The sequence below is a fragment of the Periophthalmus magnuspinnatus genome, chromosome 11, assembly GCF_009829125.3.
Source record: "Periophthalmus magnuspinnatus isolate fPerMag1 chromosome 11, fPerMag1.2.pri, whole genome shotgun sequence".
NCBI lineage: Eukaryota > Metazoa > Chordata > Actinopteri > Gobiiformes > Gobiidae > Periophthalmus > Periophthalmus magnuspinnatus.
In genome coordinates, this window is record NC_047136.2 from 10,948,170 (window position 1) to 10,972,278 (window position 24,109).

The 24,109-nt window shown below is 39.8% G+C and overlaps 3 protein-coding genes and 1 non-coding gene across 5 annotated transcripts; 2 read left to right on the forward strand and 2 right to left on the reverse strand.

Moving 5' to 3' along the window:
• Window positions 1-229: 229 nt before the first annotated feature.
• On the forward strand, window positions 230-13,725 carry znf687b (zinc finger protein 687b). Of its 2 annotated transcripts, none has more exons than XM_033974739.2 (10): window positions 230-305; window positions 1,106-3,382; window positions 5,670-5,962; window positions 6,606-6,790; window positions 7,776-7,952; window positions 8,237-8,399; window positions 10,188-10,517; window positions 10,799-10,899; window positions 10,991-11,078; window positions 11,373-13,725. In XM_033974739.2, the coding sequence occupies exons 2-10, from the start codon at window positions 1,120-1,122 to the stop codon at window positions 11,991-11,993; spliced, it is 4,221 nt and encodes a 1,406-aa protein (XP_033830630.1). In that variant the 5' UTR covers window positions 230-305; window positions 1,106-1,119; the 3' UTR covers window positions 11,994-13,725. The 2 variants fall into 2 exon arrangements, with proteins under 2 accessions (XP_033830630.1, XP_055081228.1); XM_055225253.1 differs by having other exon boundaries at window positions 5,703-5,962.
• On the forward strand, window positions 9,554-9,689 carry LOC117379164 (small nucleolar RNA SNORA13). Its single transcript, XR_004542046.1, has one exon. It is a non-coding gene; the product is annotated as a small nucleolar RNA SNORA13 (small nucleolar RNA).
• Window positions 13,726-16,263: 2,538 nt separating the features above from the next.
• aqp10b (aquaporin 10b) lies at window positions 16,264-19,998 on the reverse strand. Its single transcript, XM_033975798.2, has 6 exons — window positions 19,837-19,998; window positions 19,050-19,176; window positions 18,289-18,426; window positions 17,785-17,903; window positions 17,301-17,518; window positions 16,264-16,778 (listed from the first exon to the last, which is right to left on the reverse strand). The coding sequence occupies exons 1-6, from the start codon at window positions 19,921-19,923 to the stop codon at window positions 16,586-16,588; spliced, it is 882 nt and encodes a 293-aa protein (XP_033831689.1). The 5' UTR covers window positions 19,924-19,998; the 3' UTR covers window positions 16,264-16,585.
• A 478-nt stretch (window positions 19,999-20,476) lies between these two features.
• hax1 (HCLS1 associated protein X-1) lies at window positions 20,477-24,066 on the reverse strand. The gene is made up of 7 exons (XM_033975564.2): window positions 23,865-24,066; window positions 22,567-22,814; window positions 21,828-22,003; window positions 21,629-21,683; window positions 21,409-21,542; window positions 21,044-21,140; window positions 20,477-20,962 (listed from the first exon to the last, which is right to left on the reverse strand). Exons 1-7 carry the CDS (start codon window positions 23,927-23,929, stop codon window positions 20,886-20,888), a joined length of 852 nt encoding a protein of 283 aa, XP_033831455.1. The 5' UTR covers window positions 23,930-24,066; the 3' UTR covers window positions 20,477-20,885.
• Between the last annotated feature and the right edge of the window lie 43 nt (window positions 24,067-24,109).

A 24,109-nucleotide genomic window follows, 5' to 3' on the forward strand; every position in this document is an offset into this window, starting at 1 on the left:
AATGGATACTGATGTTGCATTTTGGTTTGGACTTCAGGTCCAAGAGAGAATGTAAACAAGGAAAAATAGTGGCATTTATTTTGAAGAATTCAGTTTGGCCATTGCTTTATTATTTATAGTTTTGAATATATGGCGGTTTATTATGGCACCTCACGTGTCATTTGCAGCATCCACTGATCAACTGATCAAATGTATTTTCTTACTCATTCTGACCCGATCGTGATTGGGAACCCTGGATCACGTGACGGGAAGCGCAGCATTTTCAGCTGAAAACGAGCTAGGATAGTCGGGAATCGCTTATCCAGGTAAACAATCAAAATCCACAGACTATGCAACTTATTCTGCCCTCTCAGGCACCGTTTTTGGTTTATATTTCTCCCTATACACACCTGGTTTAGATCCACGCCAGCCCATCCCATAGTAAACAGCTGTGGGTGCTTTTAAATGGCGAGCGCTAGCTGTTAGCAAAATGACCCCTCTCCTCTGTCTTGGCTGGAGCTCAGCGGCCAACTCGCCAGTCTCGGTCGGGAGGAATATCTTTGCTCAAAATAGCCCAGGATCCCGCGACCGTACGCTTTCCAGACTGCACAGTGACTTGGGAAACATCCCAAAATAATGCATACGTTGACCACAATGCACGAGTAATACATTTCATTCAAAGCAAGCACAGCTGTAGCTACCTGTTTGTGAAACGAGCATTGGTTACCGTCGTTAGCCTGCTAGCTCGCTAATGCATTGGCTAGATGCTATTAGCCAGATCCACATCATCATTATATTGCTCTTACTTAGGCTGACTGAACAGTCGTAATTTTAAAATTCACATTTGGTCATTTTGTAACTAATATGGTATTTATTGCATGCAAAAGGTTTTCTTTCCTTTGCATTGTTCTATTGCATGAGGATGGAGAGCTGATGGACTGGTGATGCTGCTTGGAAAATTCATAGATATTTGGTAGATTGATAAGCCTTTATGTAATATTTTGGAGCTTGTTTAAAAAATGTAAATGTAGAAACTATAAAATGAACCAGTGCTACTTTATTTGTAAATTGTGTTGCACATATGGCTGCAATGATCAAGAATACTCATTGTTTTTGTGTTTTCTAGGAGTCAATCCCGGCATGGGGGACATGAAGACCCCAGATTTTGATGACCTTTTGGCAGCGTTTGACATTCCTGATATAGATGCCAAAGAGGCCATCCAGTCTGCCCCAGATGAGACCGAGGCGCCCCATACTGGAGCCCCTGGTTCAGCCTTGGGAAAGCCAGAAAACGTGGTTGGTGTTGGGTCATCTTTAAGACCACCAAGCCCCCCAGACTCCCAAACAGATACTTCAATTGTCAGTGTGATTGTAAAGAATAAGGTCCGTGCTGTGGATGGAGTGGATGGAGAGACTGACCAGGACCCCATTGACGTTATTGCAGGGGTGGATGTGGGACCCCGACTTGGTGCTTGTGCTCCTGGGGTAGCTGAATCAGAGCCACTAAATCACAATGGCTTTGGGACATCTGGCGTGTCTTCTTCCCTTGCATTAAATCAATCACAGTCCAATGGAGCACCGTGGTCAATCAACGCCAACAAAGTGTCTTCTGAAACAGCAGGGGGCAAGACACATAAACAGGGAGGCAACATTTTCAATAGACTAAAGCCTCTTGTATCACAGGGTACTGGCGATCCCGTGGGTAGAGCCAGGAAAATGCAACTTCTTCAGCAGCAGCATCAACAGCAACAAGACACAGGACAGGAGCGGCCAGATGGGGTCAAAGCATCACTACCGTCATCCTCCTCTTTACCTGCTGGGTCGTCACCTTTAGCTGCAGCGGGACCTGTTGGACTTGCCTCACCTTTCTTTCCCCCTTCCAAACCGGTGCTACCTACGCCTTCACATCCTCTGCACTCTGCTCAGCCTTTTAACGGTGCTAGTAAAGGGGGGTTTCAGCACACACCAATGGACGAGGAAGATTCAGACCCTGATTTAGGAAGCCCGTTGGTGATACAAGAAACCCCGGATTCGCCAACCTGCGCTGAGCTAAGTCAAAGGTACAAGTCTGATTCAACCCAGCCATCGTCAACTATAGCCCCACATCCAAAACCAGGGGACACTCCTTCGGGGGCGTCAATGGGTGTGTCCATGCCTCAGTCTGGTACGACAGAAAATCCTGCTCAAGAAGACAGGCATCCAGAGCATGTGATTGAAGAAAGAGACTCCCCGGAAAGTCCCGAACCGGAAATGCCCAAATCTACAGCTGAAGTTGCATCAAAGAGGTGCTCAAGTCCTGCTGTAGCCTCCACTCCGCCTCCTTCTGAACTGAGGGAGCCCAAAGAAGAGGAGGAGGAGATGGAAGTGGGAAATGGTATTGATAGGGTTGTAGATGGAAAAGGAGATGCTGAAAAGGGTGAAAATGCCAAAACGGGTGAAGAAAAAATGAATGTCGAATACTCAAAATCAAAAACATCTGGAGCAGACACTAATGCTACCCCAGCTGCATCTGGCACACCATCCCGCCCTCTCAAAGTTCGAATAAAGACTATCAAAACATCCACAGGGGTTACTCGGACAGTTACCAGGGTAGCATCTAAAGGAGGGGCAGATAAGACCCAAAGTGGGGATCACAAACTGTTATCGAACAAAAATTCAAAAAATGAAGCTGGACAAGTAACACCTTCACAGAAAGTAAGTGCTCTCAATGCCTTGCCTGTGTCCACTCTTGCTGCTAGTAGTGTCATGTTGGCAGCAGCTACTAAAGTCCAGAATAAAATGGCTGCTTCTGAAAAGGCTAAGGTCTCTGCGACTGCTGTTAGCATCACAAAATCCACGGCTTTACCCGTGACTCCCTCTGCGGCCTCGACTCCCAAGTTTTCAGCTGGTACTGGTGGCATAAGCGTGCGTACATCCACTAATAAGACAGCCAATGGAAGCAGTGGCACCATAATAGCAAGCAGCCTCCAACCAAGTAAACCTGCTTCTATAGTCAACAGTACAGGAGCTGTTATCTCCCGCAGTCAGTCAAGTTTGGTTGAAGCTTTCAACAAAATTTTAAATAGTAAGAATCTGCTACCAAGCTACAAGCCTGACCTATCTGCCCCTCCACCTCCAGAGTGGGGTTTACCACTGCCCTCTACTGGATACCGGTGTTTGGAATGTGGAGATGCATTTGCACTGGAACGAAGCCTGGCCCGACACTATGATAGGAGATCACTACGGATAGAGGTGACGTGTAATCATTGTGCAAAGAGACTTGCTTTTTTCAACAAGTGCAGTCTACTCCTCCATGCACGAGAGCATAAGGAGCGCGGGCTGGTGATGCAGTGTTCACATCTGGTCATGAGGCCTGTCACTGTGGAGCAGATGATTGGACAACAGGACATTACACCCATCGGTGGTAAGGAAATCCAATTTGTGTGATATTTGTGTACATTCAGTATTCAAATCATAGAATCATTTGTGATCATTTGAGATCATTTGGAGTTAGTTTTTGTTATTCAAGTCAATGTATTTTTGCATAGTCTAAAATCACAGCAGCAGTCGCCTGTCATGGCTTCAGAATACTGATGACTAACAAAAAGTTATGAAATCAAACAATGAAACTGGCATTCGTCAATAAAATACAAGTAAGCAGATTGTCTAACATTCACAGGAAACAAGTTGTTATGGCCAAGGTGTTTATTTAAAATATATATTTTACCAGTTTTTGGACTGTATCTTAAAATTCAGATTATTTTGGAATTTATATTGCATAAGTAAATTATTATGTGTGCTTGCATGGTTAGTGATAAAGCACTTGATATCTGTAACCAAAATTTGTTTTTATTTGAATTATCTATGGTTTTAAAATATCACCAAGTTGCAGTAGCATGCAGTGACATTTATTAGTAAGCAAGTAGACCTGGGGTGGACATCAATATTTAGCCACTAACAATTAATAACACCACTTTTTATATTCAATTCAATTCATTTTATTTTTGTAATGCCCAAAATCACAACAACAGTTGAAGGGCGTTCATGTTTTGGTTCATGGGGGAAACCGGCAAAACTCCACACAGAAAGGCCTGGGCGACCCTGGGATCGAACCAAACCTTCTTGCTGTGAGGCATGAGTGTTGCCACTCAGCCACCGTGCTGCCTCCACACAAAAAATATATATATATAAACAAATGAGTATATTTATTTTTACTGACAGATATTGAGCCATTGTGGAGTCAAATTAGAGAAGCCTAGACCTACATAGTTTTGTTTATTCACAGATTTGTCCTGCTCCTACACCTCATTTATGCAGCTGATACTTACATACATACTTACATACAGCACTATTATTATCTATATAGTCATTATTATGCATCAAGAAACCACGAGTTACATATGACAGCTCTACAGATGTGTAATGCAAGTGCATACTACACAAAATGTACATTCAAGAGAAACTAACAACAACAGTGCACTGGTCAGACAGGTGCACTGGTCAGACAGGTGCACTGGTCAGACAGGTGCACTGGTCAGACAGGTGCACTGGTCAGACAGGTGCACTGGTCAGACAGGGGCACTTGTCAGACAGGGGCACTTGTCAGACAGGGGCACTTGTCAGACAGGGGCACTTATAAAGCCTCATGTGTCCCAAATGTCACTCTAAACACAACACTGCCTCAGAACTGCTCACTCACCTCACAGAAGCAAATCAAAGCCACATCTTTCCTGAAGAATCGTACTGCATTTCCCTGAAGCAGAGTAGGTTCAGAACAGCCACTTGTTCCCCCACACACGTGTAGTAGTCCCGTTATTCCACTAATGCTGTCACTTCATAAACACACAGGTCACAGACCAGACTGGCTCCTCTCCAGCTGCTGTCACTCCACTGCTCCGTCCAGATCCTCCATTTCACACAAACTAACCATAAAACTAGCTCACTGTTTGATTAAATGACTGATTGTATTTATTTATTTGACTGGGAAAGTGCATGTTAATGAACAAACATGGTTCAACATGAATGTAAACATGCCAGATTATAGCCAAAAGCCAAGTATTACTGACTAGCATCTAATCGCTAGAAATGTAAAGCTATAAGCGTTATTTTAGTCACTTGTGTTGAAAGTTGTCATCATCCAATGCAGCACATGTGCACTTACCTCTCCTCAGATGTCCGATTTCACCATGGGTTTTGTTCAGTGCTGTTTGAGCCTGCTATGGTCCTCAGTACACATGCACAAGCCTCTAAAACAACCAGCTGATCTCTCACGCTATTGCACACAAGGTAATGAGACGTTTGGAACAATGCTTGATGCAGTCTGCTCAGTGACCAGTTGGTGTACTTAAGGACACTATGACTACAACCATGCTTCAAACAGGCAGAAGTGAAAGGAAAATGGGATTTTTTTGGATCTAATTTGTAACAAGAACTGCTTGCCTTGATTGCCCTAACAATACCAACATGTAGCATGAAAATATGCTGTTGTTTTGGTAACTCATCCTTGTACCAAGTTCACTTGACACTCCCCTGTGTCTATATATAGGGTGTATGTGCTGGTGCTGGTAAAGCCTCATCCAATGGTTAAAAAAAAAGTTGTAAACTTAACTTTAAATTCCTTCTTTTTTTTTTTGCCATGTCATGCCTCATTCGTTTGTGCTCACCCTCATCTTTCCATCTGTCTCTCTTTGGTTCATGTTTTGGTTGACCAGGCCTGCTTTCCTCTTCATCCTCCTCTCCTCCAGTCTCCGCCTCCTCTACAACCACTGTCTCCGGGACATCCTCCAGCCCCAGCCCTAGAAAAGACTCCTCCTCTCCGGCCTCCGCTCAGCCGCGACAAGTGCGACGAGCCACCCAGGGTCCACAGGCGCTGATGCCTTTGCCCTGTAAGAAGGCAGAGGGGCTACAATACAACAACTTCAAATGTCCTGAGTGCCAAACGCAGTGCAACAACAAGGCTGAACTGTTGACACACTTCCAACAGATTAGAGCCACTTCAAACGCTGTAAGACCAACAATGACATTTGACAGCTTCATAATACTGTCACTGCTAATCTTAACAATTTATTCTTATTATTTTTTGTCTTTTTAAGCCCCACCACAGTTATATGCCTACATCCCTGCTTATACTTTAATTTTGTCTTCTTAAAGTTGTGTTAAAGTTATTGTACATGTTCCAATTGGTCTGCTTATTTACTGTATAAAATAATCACACAACCACAAAGCATGTTCTCTTAATTAGTAAATTTAAATGATTGATGTACAAACCACAGCCCAATTAAATACTGGTGTAAAGCCAGTGTAAGTTGGTTGAGCAATCTTCAAATCTTGGTGGGCAAAGTAATGGTAGATCTAATATTTTTCTGTTGGTTTGACTGTGAGGGAAATGATGGTCTTTAGTTTCAGAGTGATGAAAAATTAGCAGTTTCCATAGCAATTAACAGTTCAAAAAGTAAATATTGTATCTTATCAATGGTAAGAAGTCCTCAAAATGTCACCCATTACCAGGAAGCTGAAACCCATGAATGGCCTTTTCTTTAAATACAAATTGCCCTTACTGTACCACTTACTGTTGTGTAAACAAGGCTTTATTGATCACAGCACTTGGATCCCTCCTTGTTTTAATCTCTTTGTGTCTCCTCTGTTAGACTTGTTCACAGTGTTCTCCTCCCATGATGCTGCCAAACCCGTGCGCCCTGTCTGCTCACCAGAGAATTCACAAACACAAGGCCCCGCACGTCTGTCCTGAATGTGGGGGCACCGCGAGGCAGGCCAGCTTTCAGACTCACCTGGAGGAGGCATGTCTGCACTTTGCACGCCGCATTGGTTACAGGTGAGATGATGTTCCATAAGAGAAATTATACTTTTAGTGCACTTGTTTGGATTTTCATGTCGAGGTAGGGCTGTGTAATCAATCAAATATTAATCAAGATTGAGACTCATTAATTTCTAATTATCAATCATCCGCTGAAGGCTTTTTAATCAATAGGTCTACAGCCAATCTTTTTTCAGTTAAAATATGGGGTTTGGAGTTCAAACTTTAGATAAAGAAATGTTACTATTTCTGTGTTAATTGGCAATGAAGTCTGTAGTGTTTATGTTCATGAAATTAACATTGAAGGCATTTTACTTGTTTTTAATAATACAAAATAAAATGGAATAAAATTGTGATTGATCAATATGAGGAAAAAGATTATGATTCATTATTTTGTCTTATGTTATGATAGGAAAATGTAAAACTTGGTTTCAATATATTCAATATATATATGATTTTCCCCAAATTAATGTCACTCCTTTGTGTTGCGTCACCTATTTGAAAAGAAGAAAAATCACTACTTACTTGGCTAAATGACTGTTTTTAAGATCATATGACTCAAGCTTTTCTAACCTGGTCTATAAAATGTTTATGAAGGTTGTAAACAATATAATCCAAACACCTTTGTAAATTTATGAGTGTGGGTTCAAGCAATAGAACTCGGCAATATTGAAAATGGTCTGTTTCTTTCAATTTGGGTAAGCAAAGTAAGGTAAAATATTGTACAAAATTATTATTTATCTATGAATTTCAGTGGGTTAGAGCAGTGATTCTCAACCAGGTGTACGTGAGTACTTAGCAGGGCCTATTTGGAACTAAGGGTTTCAAATTTTACAATAAATGTGAAATTGATAGTATTTTAATGAAATAAAATACAATAGCAATAACATACTACGCAAGATATATTTGCCTTGGAGTGTGTGATAATGGTAACCACATAAGAGAAAACAAAAAAACATAGTAGCATAATTTAATCTTTGTTTGTTTATTTTCTTTTGTCCAGGTGCTCGAGTTGCCAGGTTGTGTTTGGCGGCCTAAACTCCATCAAGTCCCACATTCAGACAGCTCACTGCGAAGTCTTCCACAAGTGCCCCAGCTGCCCCATGGCCTTCAAGTCCGCCCCCTCCGCCCAGAGCCACATCAGCACACAGCACCCCAATCTCACAGGGGGGCAGGCCAAGTAAGCATCACAACACTAGTTAATACAAAGCAAATGTTTCATTTTATTTCATTTCAGATCACTGTTTAGATTTATGATGTTTAAAAGGATTCTATAACATTATTGAAACCCACACTAAAGTAAAAGGTCACACAGGGAAAATTCCTTTTTGTTGGTTAATCAGTATATTATACTTTTATAATAATTTTGTATATTAAATCTTTGGACAGTACTTTATGGCTGAATAAAATACTTTATTTTATTTATAAAATGTAATACATTTTTCCTTTTTTGCTTTTGTTCAGAATGATCTACAAGTGTGTGATGTGCGACACAGTTTTCACCCTGAAGCCCTTGTTGTATATGCACTTTGACACTCATTTAGCCAAACAGAAAGTGCATGTATTCAAGTGTCCAGACTGCACCAAGCTCTACGCCCAAAAGGGGTCAATGATGGAGCATATCAAGGTGAGTTCAGATTTTTCCGACTGCTGTGTTGGGGATAGATTATTAAGATTATTTGATTAAGTATAGTATACAAGTCACAATTCAGCTATTTCAATAAAATGTATACTCCAAGAAATTAAACTTGCATTGAAAGTACTTTTTATTTGGTATTTTCATCATCATATCATCATTTCATATTTATATAACTTCGTTATCCAGCAAGTTTGATTTCATAAAACTAGTCACATTAGAGGAATGTTGATCTACAATGTAAATGGAAAGAAAATTAAAAACTGCCTAGGCACATAACGTTACCATGTTTATTGCGTTAACTAAAAAAAAAAGTATCACGATGAATTATTTTGGCGCACATTAACCTCGCTCTGGCCTGTGAGGCGATGTGCTCGTCTCCGCTCAGCACATATACACACACAAGGCGGCGGGTCCACTGTGTCTGTGCACTGGACATGAGGAAGAGTGCCCTCTGTACAGAGAGTGCGGCAGAGATGAGTCCGAGCGCCGTCTGACTTTTTAAACTCTCCAAAAAGAGTCAGTGATCATGAAGAAACAGCATGCTAAAGTCTGCAAACCAAGAGCAGCGCTAAATACATGATTCAGTATTCAGCTGCAGAGGATTAGCAATCTATTGAAAACTAGTTTGAGCTAGGACTACAAGAGGATATTTAGTCCTTAGGAGGACTTACTCTAGCAGCCTTCTGTTCGGTTCAGAAAGTGAGCAGAAAGGAGCAGTAGGCTACACAGGACAACCACAGGAAAAAATGTCTTCAAAAGGTTAAATAATTTTACAATCCTATATTTGATTGTAGAAAAATAATAAAATACACTAATACTGGACCTTTTGATATTTTTTTTTTTTTCTTTTTTGGACATTTTGAAATAACTTAGTCCCAGATACATAGGAAAATCATACCCCAGTCAAACCAGCACAACACAGGGCAAATACTACAGTATATTTATACCTAAACATGGAGGCAAAAAACCCTTATTATATTGTTTTTTGACCTTTTGAGATTAATCGCAAAAAAGCTCAGCTCTGTTAACACATTGCTGATGTTTGATGACTGTGTTAATATTATAAATAATTGTTAAACGATGATATTTCTTCTCATAGTAAGCATAATGGTAACTTGACATTGTGTTAAATACCAGCTCTTTGCCTTTTTGTGTTGCCCATTCAGTGCTTCTTACGCTGAGTGCGGTGTCAACAAAGGCATACAGTAAACTCTTGGATCGGCCTTAGCAAGGTTCCTCTCTGGTGGCCTTGTCATAAGTTCTATCACAAGGACAAATATTTAGCAGCTTTTTTAGGGCTGTTCTGTCGATACTACTGTATACCTCTGCTGCTACTACTACTACTGCCACTAGTAGAAATGTGTGCTTTGAGCAAATCTGGTTTTACAATGTTTTTATTGATCGGGCTTGCTTGGGCCTGTAGGAATCAATGGTTGTTGTAACATGCTGTAAAAACCTTTTGCAGGTCTACCTTTGACAAATTACAACAGCAAATAATTCTTACTTTTATACATGTCTACACACAACATATAAAGCATTGAATATTTTATTGTGACATTGCTCTTATTCTTTAACTGTATCCAAAAAGTAAAATGTACAATTCTTTACCTCCTGTACTGCAATTTGGTAATGTCAATTGTGCTACATTACATTGACACTGACAAGCTTTTACAATGTAACAATAAACCCATTAGCAGTGGAGCACATTTAAATGAGATATTAACATGCACATGTACGGAGGAAAAGTCAAAATGTTTTTTTCTATTTTCCTCTCAGACGGCTCACAGAGGTCCATCAGCCAAACAGGAAGTTCAGTCTGACAACTCTAGCTCTGCCCCCACCTTGACGAACGCCAGTGCCTCTGGTCTCAAGTCCAAGTCCTCTGTGAAAACCGACAACTCTGATGGAGAGGACTGGGGCCGCGAGCAAGAAGATGAGGAAGAGGAGGAGGATGAAGATGATGATGACGATGGAGATGAAGATTATGAAGCTCCTGGAAGTCACACAGTCTCAGCCAACCAATCAGAGTGGACCTGCCCTCAGTGCCAGACCACCTTCACAGACCATGACGACTTTCTCAGCCACGTGAAAATGGAGCACGGCAAGGTAACCTCACAAACATCAGGATAAGAGTACTTTGTTTATCACAAACCATAGATCCCTTTTTCTCTTTGCACTCATTCTGCAATGTTATAACTGCACTTGTGAAAGTCATATGACACTGCAGATCATTTAAGGGATATGCCCTTTTTTCGTCTTTTGAGTTATTTATTTTTCAACTGATTGATCTAAATTTATTTATTTACTTCAGCCATGAGAAATAATTATTTGGCTTTGCTTTGATAAACTTACATTTTCTTATTTTCATATTTTTTTGTTTTTCAAAGTTTCCATGCCGCATCTGTGGAGGAACGTTCAGCACATCCTCAAGTCTGAGGCGCCACGAGCGTGTCATCCATGAGGGAAACAAACGTGTCTTCCGCTGCCAGTAAGTGTTTCTGCCGCTGATTATCATTTATTATTATTCTTAAAACAAAAATACTCATGAGCAACCTTTTAATGGATGTTTGGCTTTACAGATACTGCACTGAAGGCAAACGCACCTTTGGGAGTCGGTTCCTTTTGGACAAACACATTCGGCTGCATCACCGAAACTCAGAGGGCCAGGTGTGTGATCCTTAGACTTACCGTAAGCACAAAGAAAAAGGAATGAGAGCATTATGTAAGACTAGTGAGGGAGTCCAAGGGAAAGTCTAAATCATATTGCAGTTTTCATGGAGAGTATGAACTATTCCCACATAGGTTATTTATCTAATTGCAAGAAATGTCATCATTATAGAATCTACCTGGATTTTAAGCAATATTGAAAATTATGCTAATTTAAATGATTAAATCAGTGTATAAGTACGCCATTTCAGCCTAAATCTGCAGTAGCCTCAAACTATCCTTTCCTTTTTCCAGGGCCCTCCAATGACGAGGAAGCGTGCGGCCACTGGAGCGGATGGCCCAGGCAGCTCGTCGGAGCTCGATGCTGAGGGCCCGTCGATGTTCAGGCCAGGGGAGGAGGAGGAGCACCCCTCAGAGGACGGAGAGGAGGGGGCCGGTCCTGCCAAGAGAACCCGGGCGTCTGTGGCCTCGACACCCGTGCTGCCCCCAGCTGAGCTGGAGGAGGACGACGTGTTCCGGTGCGTTCCATGCGGCTTCACCACGGAGGATGGAGCGGAGTTCCAGCAGCACATCCCACAGCACCGCGCGGACACGGCCTCCTTCCAGTGCCTGCAATGTGGGGTGTGCTTCGCTTCGGCCGGCTCTTTAGGCCGGCACCGCTTCATCACCCATCGCGTTCGGGACACCCACAGCAGCAGCAGTGAAGCCCCCTCAGCTGCCCCGCAACGCTCTCACCTGGGCACTACTCCAGACGGGTCACCTGCTGGCTCACCCCACGCTTCAGCAGAGGAGTCAGAGGGTAACCTGACCTGCAAAGTATGTGGTCGTCGTTTCGACAAAGCCTCGGACCTCAACACGCACTTCCGAACCCATGGAATGGCGTTCCTCACAGCCCACAAGACGGACAAACCCTAGGAACATTTACAAACAGGGCTGTCCCAAAAAAAGATACAGAAAATGAATGTTGAATTTAAAGATGGCTGCTTCCTGTGCAGTTTTTTACCCCCTATAAATGAACAGTTTTAAATATCTATGGCACCTCTTCTGTCGGATTGTAACTGCATGTTTCGGTCACTAAACTGAACGCACCTGTGCTAGAAAGGCATTATATTATAGTCTCAACCATACTATGTCCAAATATGTCCTTACCATTTTCACCCTGCACTAACTGTAGCGCCACCTACCTGTTTACTCATGCAACAATTTTACCGCTACTTTTATTTGCCTTGAATATATTTTACTCAGCTGGCTTTACAGGCCTGTTTTAATGGCTACACATTTAACTTTTTAGCTGCTAAAACAGATCGACAACAAGAGGGGAATCGCTTTAGGAAATTGACACTGTTTTTTATGTTGCTAAAATATTGTAATATTTATTTATACGAACATGACTTCTGCAACATAAGAGGCATATCTGAAGGCATTTTTATTAGATGAGTTTATTGAAGGCCTGTAACCTGTTAAGTGTGAAAATGTGTAATGTTGTTAATTGTTAGAGCTTGAAGAGGGTTTAAACGTGGTATACTTTCACTGGAGATATTATCAAAGACACAGTGCACTGAAGTGAATATCATAAGGCACTAACTAATGCATTTTGGCTTGTAGATATCAGAATACAATTTAAATTTCATAAATATATAAACGGTTATCACAAAACTGTTTTTGTGACTAGTGGGACTAGCCTTAGAATCCAAGTGTGTTGTTTAGACCAAGTTAATCATCTAGATAAGTGGTCCCTTAAGTGTGAAGTTGAACATTATCAGTGTATGTACAGCTTCTTTAAAGCTTTAATATTATTTTAATTATATATATTTCACAATGGGCCGTTAAGTATGTGCCACAAGTATTTTTAATTTTTTTTTTTAAATGCCCTATTATAGATGTATGACACTCAAAGTACTACACAAAAATAAGTGTCTTAATTTTTTGTTGCTATGTTGCCACGATTGTTACAGCTGTGTCCCGTATAGTTAATGGATATTATAGTGCTTTTTAATAAGTAATTAAAAAGTTGTGCTTAGAGACTTCATGTAACCCATGCAAATGCTAAGAGTAGCCAAGGTGACAATTGTGGTTCTTGAGTCTAAATGCATTAAAGTCGCTGCCATCTAATTTATTAAGACTGAATGTTCAGAGTCAGTTAAACCTGTGTCTGATAATGTGTCCAGTGAGTGTATGTGTACGAATTTGCCATGTAAATACATTTTAGTAACTTGCTATGATAATGTGAATACGTATTTGTACCTGTACTGTTCCCTTTTTTCCAAACACATTGAAGTTTAAAAGTAAAAAAAAATCATTCCCCCAGAAGTAGCTATCCATTGTAATTACAGATTGAGAGCTTGGGGGCCGTGTTGTCTTAAGTGTATGAATACAAATGTTAATCTATGGGAGATGGTTGATTTTTTTATGAATGACTCAGTGCTTGCTTGTTTTTCTTTTCTATGTTACAAAAACAGCCTTCATTGTTAAGCGATGGAGGCCTATGGATGGACTTCTTTTGTTTGTATCTTTTATATGTCATGATATCATATTTATATAGCTCTATAGTGGAAAACTTCATGTCATTTTTTTCCATGGTTGTGGTCTGCTTGCTGAAATGCCATACACTTTTGTGCTGTTTCGAATAAATGTCTAAAAGAGAAAATATCTTCTGTATGTTTGTCCAGCTTGGTAAAATGCAAACATATTTTTTGGAAAAAGATTTTTACTGTGACTCAGATTGCCTCTCCACAGATGTGACTTGCAATATGGCCTGTATCACCTGCTTATACATATATAAATAAGTTCAATGCAAAATGGAACATTCCAGGCAAAAGAATAGTATCATTTCCATGGAGAAAAGCAGTTCAAAACATGGACCAGAAAAAATACATTGTCTGCATTGTTACAGCACCACCATGTATCTAGATCAGTGGTTCTTAACCTGGGTTCGATCAAACCCTAGGGGTTCGGTGAGTCAGTCCCAGGGGTTCGGCGGAGGTCAAGACACGCACCCGACTCATATGATTCGCGGACTGCGAGCGTCTCCAGACTCTGGCCGTGTCCTAATTCGACAAATGCACCCTTTCCTGTGCCTATCGAACACTGCTCCCTCTAAGCTGCGCGCGTGCTCAATTGCGCACTGCTGACCTGGTCTCCGCGCACAGAAAATCTGCGCTGCGCACAAAAAAATCGAACCGGAGTTGAAAATAAAATAAGCACACAACAATTCATTCTGCGCTATTTTTCAGTGTGAGTCAGTGAGTGTGACCGGGGACGAGCTGCTCCAGACAATTATGTGATTCACATACGTATTTGCGCAGCTTATCAACGTAATTGACAGGCGTCCTCGTGAGCCGCTATCAGAGTTTTAGCCGATGTGACCGATGTGGAGTGAAAACTCGCTGAAGATTCTAAGTGTTTAACCCCTTAATGTTCCGACGGCCCGCCCTCGGGCAAAGATCTGCGCGTAAAATTACGCGCGCGTAATTGCGTTTTACGCACTGTTTTGCGGCAGTTTTGCGTTTTAAACATGACGAAACGGACAAAACAAAGGAAGTACGCGACCGAGGACACTGTGGATGTTTGTACAAGTTAAACTAGAGGCATCTCGGACCTGGAGCGGTTCGTGGAACCGAGTGAAGATCTCATGGTGGACTGAGGAGCAGAGGACCTTATGATTTGATGGACTGGATGCTGTTCCTGATCGGTAAGCGTGGTTTATTCTGCTATTGACTTAATTGTGGGTCAAATGTGTATTACGTGTAATCATTAGCGTTAGCTAATGCCAATCTGCAGTAATAGAGCAGCTGGGTGAGCAGATACAGATTCCTCTCAGTGTGTATTGGTCATTGAATACTGTCACTTTGAACGGCATAAAAACATACGACATAAAAACGAAGAAAAGGAACAGACTTTGCTGTGAAAATGACATGAGAGTGGCCAAGGTGAAGCCATGCATTTCTGACCCGGTCTCTCAAAGGCAACAGCAGAAGTCACACTGATTTGCAGTAAATATTCATTATTGTAGCCTAATGGAAATTAGATGATGAGTGTGTGTTAAAATGTTAAAAATAATAAAAAGCATAAATACAGTAAGTTCATTATTGGAATACATAATACAATACAAAATTTAAATCATTTCAGTGTGGTAGTATTAAAAAAGGTCATGTCTTTGTTAAAAGGTATGTATGTAATTTGTTGTGAGTTTATGCATTGTATTGGTTTTATTCTTTGAACACAGTGATGTTAATACACGGTTTATTTTGTGCACCAGTAAAACATACATATGTCTTGAATTTGAAAAAAAAAAATATTTTATTTTTCAATAAAGAAGGGTTTGGTGAATGTGCATATGGAACCGGTGGGGTTCAGTACCTCCAACAAGGTTAAGAACCACTGATCTAGATGAACACTTGATAAAATGGCAAGAGTATTCTGTTACATCTCAGATCATAAAATTTACAATTGATCGTCAAAATACAACATTGTATTGATGATAATTCATTTGTGAACCCTTGATGAGTTATGAAATATACAAGGGTTTATTCTTTGTTGCAACAGTTATGGACAGGGTTCAGGCTTGCCCTGGCCACAGACCGGCAACCTTTCAGCATCCCAAGCAGAGCATCTGAGCTCTGAGTATTTATGTCAGAATGACAAACATCCTACATTACAAAAGCAGAGTTGCATCTGCTCACAGTCATACACTGCCTGGCCAAAAAAAAGTCTCCACCAAAAAAAATCACACACTCTAATATTTTGTTGGACCGCCTTTAGCTTTGATTATGGCACACATTCATTGTGGCATTGTTTCGATAAATTTCTGCAATGTCACAAGATTTATTTCCATCCAGTGTTGCATTCATTTTTCACCAAGATGTTGCATTGATGATGGTCTGATCGCTGCACAAAGCCTTCTCCAGCACATCCCAAAGATTCTCAATGGGGTTAAGGTCTGGACTCTATGGTGGACAATCCATGTGTGAAAATTATGTCTCATGCTCCCTGAATCACTCTTTCACAATTTGAGCCCGATGAATCCTGGCATTGTCATCTTGGAATATGCCCGTGCCATCAGGGAAGAATAACTTGGTCATTCAGTATATTCAGGTGTCATCTAACCTCATTCCTTGAGCACAGACTGTTGCTGAACCTACACCTGACTTGTACCTATTTGCTTAGTTAAATCCATGTGGCAACTTTTTTTTTTGGTCCGGCAATGTATGTTTACACTGCCTGATCAAAAAAGAGGGTGGAGACAATTGTGTCTGCTGAGCTTCATGTATGTTAATGACTGGTCTGGGTCTCGGGTAGAAATCACATTAATTTACATAAAGACAGACTATGACAGAAATCTTTTCTTCACAACATAAATCCACACATTTCTGTCACAAGTACAAAAACAAAACAATGAGCAATAAATATGCTACATACATGATCCATCTTTATGATTAGAGTTGTTTAGACTGTGGATGACCATTATAGTCTTTTTCAAGTGTTTTTTTTTTTAATATATGATTTGTCTAAACAGGTTTTCCTTGGTCAGGTTCCTCCATCTCCAGAGTGCTCCTGCCTTCACTCACTACCTCACAGGACGATGCTGCTTTTAAATTTCGATCATGGTGAACTTCGATCATGATCTCATAGACCAGAGTCCCCAGCAGCGCCCCCACACACGGAGCCAATACAGGCACCCACCACCACCCTCCTCCAGCCCTGACAACACACAAAAATATATTACAAAATTCTCAAAACCTATTATTTATGTCAGATGCTCTTGCTATTCTCTTTTCCAGGCTTAGAACTGGCACAAACAACACACTGATGACCCTACTTTTACATTTCTATTCAAGTAATATCATATTAAAGGCACACTATGTAACTTTTCTGGTCAAGGGTCACCCATTCGTGTCCATGTAAATGTTATTACTTTGCCTGGAATATTCTACAGTATAGCTTTAGTATTGACTTTCTCTATGGAGACAAGCATGCGGCGCTATCGGACCAAGTTCCAGGTCAGATTTGTGAAAACTCAACCCCCAAAGCTGCATGTTTTGGGGGGGTTTATAATCCAAGATATGTTTAATGCCATACTGTGGAACATTCCAGGCAAAACAATAACATTTATATGACAAACAGGTGGCAAACCCTCCATCAGAAAAGTTACAGAGTAGGTCTTTAAAATACAGGTTTATTTATTAGTATTCAGTCATTCAGACCAAATCTAGATCTACTCACTTAAATACATCTTCTCCCCAACCTATGAAGTATATCAACAGTCGGGGCCCTAAGTCGCGGGCCGGGTTCAGGGCGTATCCACTGTTGGAGCCCATGGAGACCCCTATGACCATCACTACTGCCCCCACTAGGATGGGCTGAATACCGGTGGGGATCGAGCCCTGCCCCATGTCCCCAAGTGCCAGAATGCAGAGGAGCAGTGCGGCCGTGCCTATCACCTGGCAACAAACAAACACAGAGGCCTCGTGAGATTTGTGGAGAGGTGAGTGTTTCCCAACCTGAGATCCATGGTCCCTCAGGAGACAGAGAAGCTCCCAGGGGTCACAGGGAGAGATAAATGTGTTATTTATGTTTGTTAGTGCCATAACTAAAGATGCATTCACAGCTGCACATAGACATCACTCTTTTACATATATTTTAGTGTATTTTGTTTCATTGTAGCATTTTATAGACAGTTATAGCACTTGTTATTATTCTGACAGACCTGATCCACAAAGCCTGCCCACACACTCAGGTACTCAGCGGGGAAGGTGCAGAAGATCCCGGCTGTTGCTGTGGGGCCGCTCACCGTCAGCTCTCCTCCGCTGTACCATCGGATGGCCTCTGCGTCAAAACATAACTATTCACTCAAAGCCTGTGTAATATAACTGCAGATGAAAATTTGTTCATTTTGTTCTTTTCCAGCATAATAAATTGTCAGATCTTTAAATACTATGGCCGACTTTCACCAGAAATAATCTTATACCTAATTGCTGCTAAATGAAATAAAACAAAATATAATGGATCCCAGTTTAAGAGCATCACAGCAAAAAATAAGCATTAAGATTGTTTTTTTTTTTCTTTTTGTTAGTGAATTTTATGTATAATGCTATATCTCATTGATGATAATTATACAAAATAAATAAATAAATAAATAAATAAACAAAACCAAAAAACTATTCACTAAGAAGCTAGGATAGGATAGTAGCCTGATTTTAGATATACGCACCATAGTACTGCAGAGCTACAGTTGCTGCTCCCAGAAAAGCCCCAAGAAACTGGAAGAAAACATAGAAAGGGAGTTTGACCCAGGAGTGTCGGCCCAGAGCACACAGGCTCAGGGAAACAGCTGGGTTCAAATGGGCGCCTGAAAAAACAACCATAAAAATAAGAAAGTTAAAAGGTAGAATAGGACTATATATGGTTGTATTGAAATGGACAAATTAACAATATAAAATGAAATTGGTGTGATTGTGAAAATCTGCAGTTGATATCTTTTTTTTTTTTTTTTGCTCAGAATCACAACCATTAGACACACATCTTCTAATTTTCCCACCCCCTCCTCCTATTGATTACACTACCTCTATCCTCTGACACATTTAACCAGTTACAGCGAGGTGTCAACTCTCAGAAGACATCTTTACAAGAAACTGCTATTTTTAAATGAATTGTGATTAAAACAATTAAAATCCATCCATCCATCCATTTAGTAGCTTCCCCCCCCCCCCCCCCCCCCCCCCCGCGGATAAGCGGAAAAATAAAAAAACAAAACGTAATCTAGGATCATGAACACTTAAATACATTTGCACTTTCATCCATTTACATTGTATTAAAAGGTTCAGAACTGATCTTCGGGTGGACTTTTACTATTCAAATATTTAACTGTATTTTAGTAGACTTTCTATATATAAATGCATGACACAACACTGACTTAACCTTGCAATAATAATCTCAGATATAAACATGCTCCACAGTGAAAAATAGTTGTACCTGACACTCCTCGTGAGACATAAACCCCAAATGTAACTCCCAAAGCAAAGCCCAGGTTTATGGAGAGATACTGCCCTTTCTGGTTTTGCGTGGTAGTGACCTGGGCAACTGAACCACATCCAAACAACTGTGGAAAAATAAGATAAACATACTGAAAGATATTTATTACATAATTGAGTCTTTAAACCTTGTGGCTATTGTGTGTGTGTGTGTGTGTGTGTGTGTGTGGGTGTGTGTGTGTTGGGGGTGAGCATGTCAAGCAAGCATATCCTCAAATTGGGCCATTGTTAAATATTGTTTTTATTTGGTTGTGTTTCTGAGGCCTTATTGTGACAGGTTTTGACATACTAAAAAAAATAGTACAACATACAGGTCTACAGCTCACGCACTGTGTTTATGGTGTTTTCTTTATGAAAAAATAACTACATTTCACAACAAAATACATCTACCTAAAATTGTGTCCCATGACTGAACCACTGCCAAAAATAAGATTCAGTATAAATTTAAATAACTCTCCAACTGACTGCATCTCACTTAACCATCTCACACCATTCAGCCATTTACTGCCTCTGTTACTGTCCCGTTGTTCAGACCAAAGTCCTATTGGGTTATGCATTGTCTAATTTTCACTCACATTCAAATACCGCAGCACTTCTACATACTGTGGACCTCTTCATGCACATCTGTGACCATGTTTTTGATCTGCTTAATTAGTATGTTTTATAACAAATAACACAATACAAATAATCAATAAAATAAAAAAGTACATACCAAAACTGATACTTACAATGAGGATGTAGACACCTAAACATTCAGCCAAACACTCACGGACGAGTCGATTCCTGATTTGACACTTTCTTAAAATTCTCTCCATCTTTTGGCACCAGATTTGTTATTTAAGTAGTTGTTATTTAAACTTATAGAAACAGACTATGAAGACGCTAGAGACACACAAGTTTTGCCCTTTCGTACCTCAATCTACGTCACTTGCACTTTATGGCATCTGAAAAACAGTCACTTGGGTTATGTGTCTAAAGAAGGTTTGAAATTTGATAAGATGAGGAAGAGTGTAATTGTGATAAACATGTGATAACAGATAACATTTATTATGCATAAATATTCTTTCTTTATATGGCTTCCAAAGTAGTTCACATGAGTAGTAAATGCTATTGTGTCGTGTAATTTTAAATCTTTAAAAGAAAAATCTAAAACTGTCCTTACACTAAACGTTTCAATTGGCTTGGGGGTATCTCAAGAACGATCTCTAATAGTGTTTAATATGAGGAACAAACTTAAACTTTACTTTCTCTCAATTCTCTTATCCCATCACCCCTTTTTTCTTGTTGCTTCTCTAGATTTTGAACTATATTCATTAACCTGCATGTGTTTATGTGAACAAAAAAAAAAAACATAACTAGAACAACATGTCAATAAATTAAACATCTTTATTTCACGTATTCACACACACACAAACATACACACACATTCTGACCTTTCTACAGGACTGTACAAAAATATATGTGAAAATATTGTCATTGAAATGCCCCGAGTTTCGACTGACAGGTTCACAATAATGTCTAACCAGCTAACACAGTAATCCTGAATTCTCTGCAGCAAAGGTTTTGGCAAATAAAAGCATTTTATCACACAGTTTTGGGGGGAAACATAGCTCAAGATAACCAACTGTAGCTGCAATGAAAAATGTTCAAGACTGAGAAGCCCCACACACACAGACAACCAATTTCTTCATAGCTTTTAATTTCAAATGTTCATATAATTAGTTTTTAACACTTTTTGGGCTCCATTGACTGATGCACTTTTGCTCAGAATGATTTTTTATTTGAATCCACCAAAAAACTTGGAGAATAAGGAGTCGTCCCTCATGTCTGAAAAGGGCTGTGGAAAATCTGTAACTATAGGACAAAATAAAATCAAAACAACTTCATAAAGACCTTATAATTAGGTGAACTGAGATTATGTCAGAGAGTTCAGACCTGCTTTTGGTTCTCCTTCATGGTACGGTCCAGAGCGTGTCACTGTAGTCTCCTCATTCCCCTGTCCGTCTCTAACAGTGCGCCTTTCCTCTACACTCTGTCAAAGAAAAAAAAAATTACTAAATTTCATTGCCACAAAAGGGAATATAAATTTTAGTTTGGCTATCATTTTGTCTATATAAAACCCTTGCCAACTTGCCATGCATTATTATTTTTTGCTAATCAACATATTAAAAGTTTTGTCATAAACTCAGTACACATGTAACCAATGTGATCACTACATACACCACCAATGTGCAAACAATACATTTTAACAGTTCTGTACATATTATCTTGATAATTCAAATTTAAAGATGTTCTCTTACCCCGTCAGGTTTGACCACTTTAGTGACAACGACAGACTGGAAGAAAGAGTGAGTCCTGGGCTGTTGTGGGGTTTGACCAGCAGGGGGCGTAAGTATTTGATCCAAACATCCAGCTGACACAGCAGAGTCTAGATCTGATGAAATATGAAATCAGTTCTCATTCTGTATAAAAATAAGTCTATAAAACGCAGTTGTATGGATTAAAACATGTTACACCTACCCCTGTCTTCTTTGCGTTCTTCTTCTGGGATCCTAGGCCTCAAAATGTCACTAAACTACAAATAAACACTGAATTAAACTTGATGACAGATGCAAAAAGAAAGAGAAGAAGGCTGATCTAAATACTATAATCAATCTATTTAAAATGACTTTGTTAAGACTATGTAACAAAGCATCCCCATTAAGTTTGACAGCCTTACTTTTGAAAAAGGTGTCCAGCCATGAAAAGGGGGCATGGGACCAATGTCTTCTCTTGGCTGTGTGGGCTGCTGGGGTCTGAGGTCGTCTGGACTTTTGAGCATGAAATCTCTAAGAGGATTTCCACTGGACCCTCTGCCTTCACTGCCTGAAGGAGGACGCGTGATCCTGGGAACGCCTTCAAAAATCCATAGGTTTATCACCAAAACTGAGCTTTAGATTTATAAGGCAACTTATTCTAATAATTAGTTCTTATAATAAAATATTGCAATAGATCGAGCAGGGTTTCCCATAAATCAACCTGTAACAGACCTATCTTGCTTCTTGATTAGCATTTAGATTAGGGGTGAGAGATAATGACAAAAATGATAAATATATTCAGATGACATTATGCCAACCCAAACGAAATGTGCTCAAACATGTCTTCAAATGTATTAGTTGAAGTCTCAGAAAAATGTGAATTGACAAAATGAATGAAATATTTCTGCAGTTTTGTGGTTAACTGCACAATTTACAACCCTATTTGGAACTAAACATCTTATTTTTTTCTACTTCTGTTTTTAATCAGCTCTTTTTCATTCAAGATATTATCTATATTTCGGTAATCTGCTCACCTCAATATATGAGACGATTTTACAATTTAATTGCATGTATTAAATAAAATAAGTCAAAACGTTTATGTGCTAGCAGAGCCTCAGCAAAAAACAATTGGGAATCACTGAAAAGTATAAAATCTTGTACCAAAATATCCGGGGTCTGAGCGCTCATCAAAGCGCCCCATCTGTGAGAACATCTCCTCCATCTCCTTCAGCAGCTGTCCGAATATGGGGGGCTCCTGGATCCTCATTCCATCCGGACCGACGCTAAATCCAAACCTCCAAGCGCTGTCAAAAGGGTCCTGCTGCTCCCCTCGAAAACCATCGTAATAAAACCCATCCTCATCTTCATCGTCGTCTTCATCGTGAGTCATGGCTTCAAAGAATGGCTCCCTACGGTACAGTAAAGTGATTATATTTATTTATGTAAGAATCATTAAAAAATTTTTTACCCAGAAGATGATATATTTGCAATTGAGAAGTCAGTGCAGCAGGAATAATCCTATACATATTGTCTTGTGGTTGACAATACACTCAACTACTCAATTTACTCAATTGTTTTTATTTTGACATGCTTTATGATAACGGTTAGCATAATAATGTTAATGTATAGGTTAGGAAATTCTGTTAGTAACATCAGTTGAATATATCCACTAATTTAAGAAGCATGTTCAGTGTGCATGGGACCTTAATAACATTATATACTGATATAGTGACACATAACACAATAGATTATTCATTATAGTTTACAATCATGGAGATTTAATGAGGAAATTGTCCTAAAAACAGGCAGTTTGTATCTATCTTACACTGCATATGCTCATTGTGCAGTCTATTTGATGTCAGTATGGGAAGTGTTGCCTTGTTGACAGTGAAAAGCTGACGATCCTTCATAATCCAAACTCAATCACTAAATTAGGCACAACCCCCGTTGAATATTGCGCCCGTGTGGTGGATTATGAACACTATTAATCCCGTGTTTCAAAGATACATACATAAACTATCTATGTAGACTTACATAAACAATCTGATCTTTATCAGAACATGTAAAGAAGAGTTGCGTCAAAGAGAGTAATCCGATTTTTTTCTGATTGTTCACAATTTTGAAGGCTTTGACAAGGCCAATTAAGCAGAACAACTAACAACAAACTAATATGGCAAAAACAATCTGACTAAAAGTTGTTTTAAAATCGAGTGGACTTTAGTTTCTAAATACAACAGTTCGCTTATTGTAAAAATCTAAATCTCTTGATGCCACCAGATGTTTTAATGATCTGATTTATTTGCGCATATAAACACAACAATAATCGATGTAATAGATTATTAGATTATTTTAGCAGTCATATTTCTTCTGGCGAATTAAACAAACTCAGCATAAAGGTCTAGTTAGCCCAGATGAGTTAGCATAGCTAACAGCTAACCTGCGGCTAACATAAATCGTACCTTCGGCCGGGATACTGTCCTCCGGGAACCCCGAAAAACCCTCGAAACAAGTCAAAAACACTCATCTGAGGTGGTTTCCGTCTGTTTAACTAGCTCATAACAAAGACATTTAAACTAAAACGGCGCACAACAGAAACGACCTGCTGCAAATGTCAATAATGTGGTGAAGTGACTAAACTTACCGTAATACAGAGGAAAAAGCGCAGTGCAATTCAGACTGCACCTTTTTGTTAGAATGGAGATTT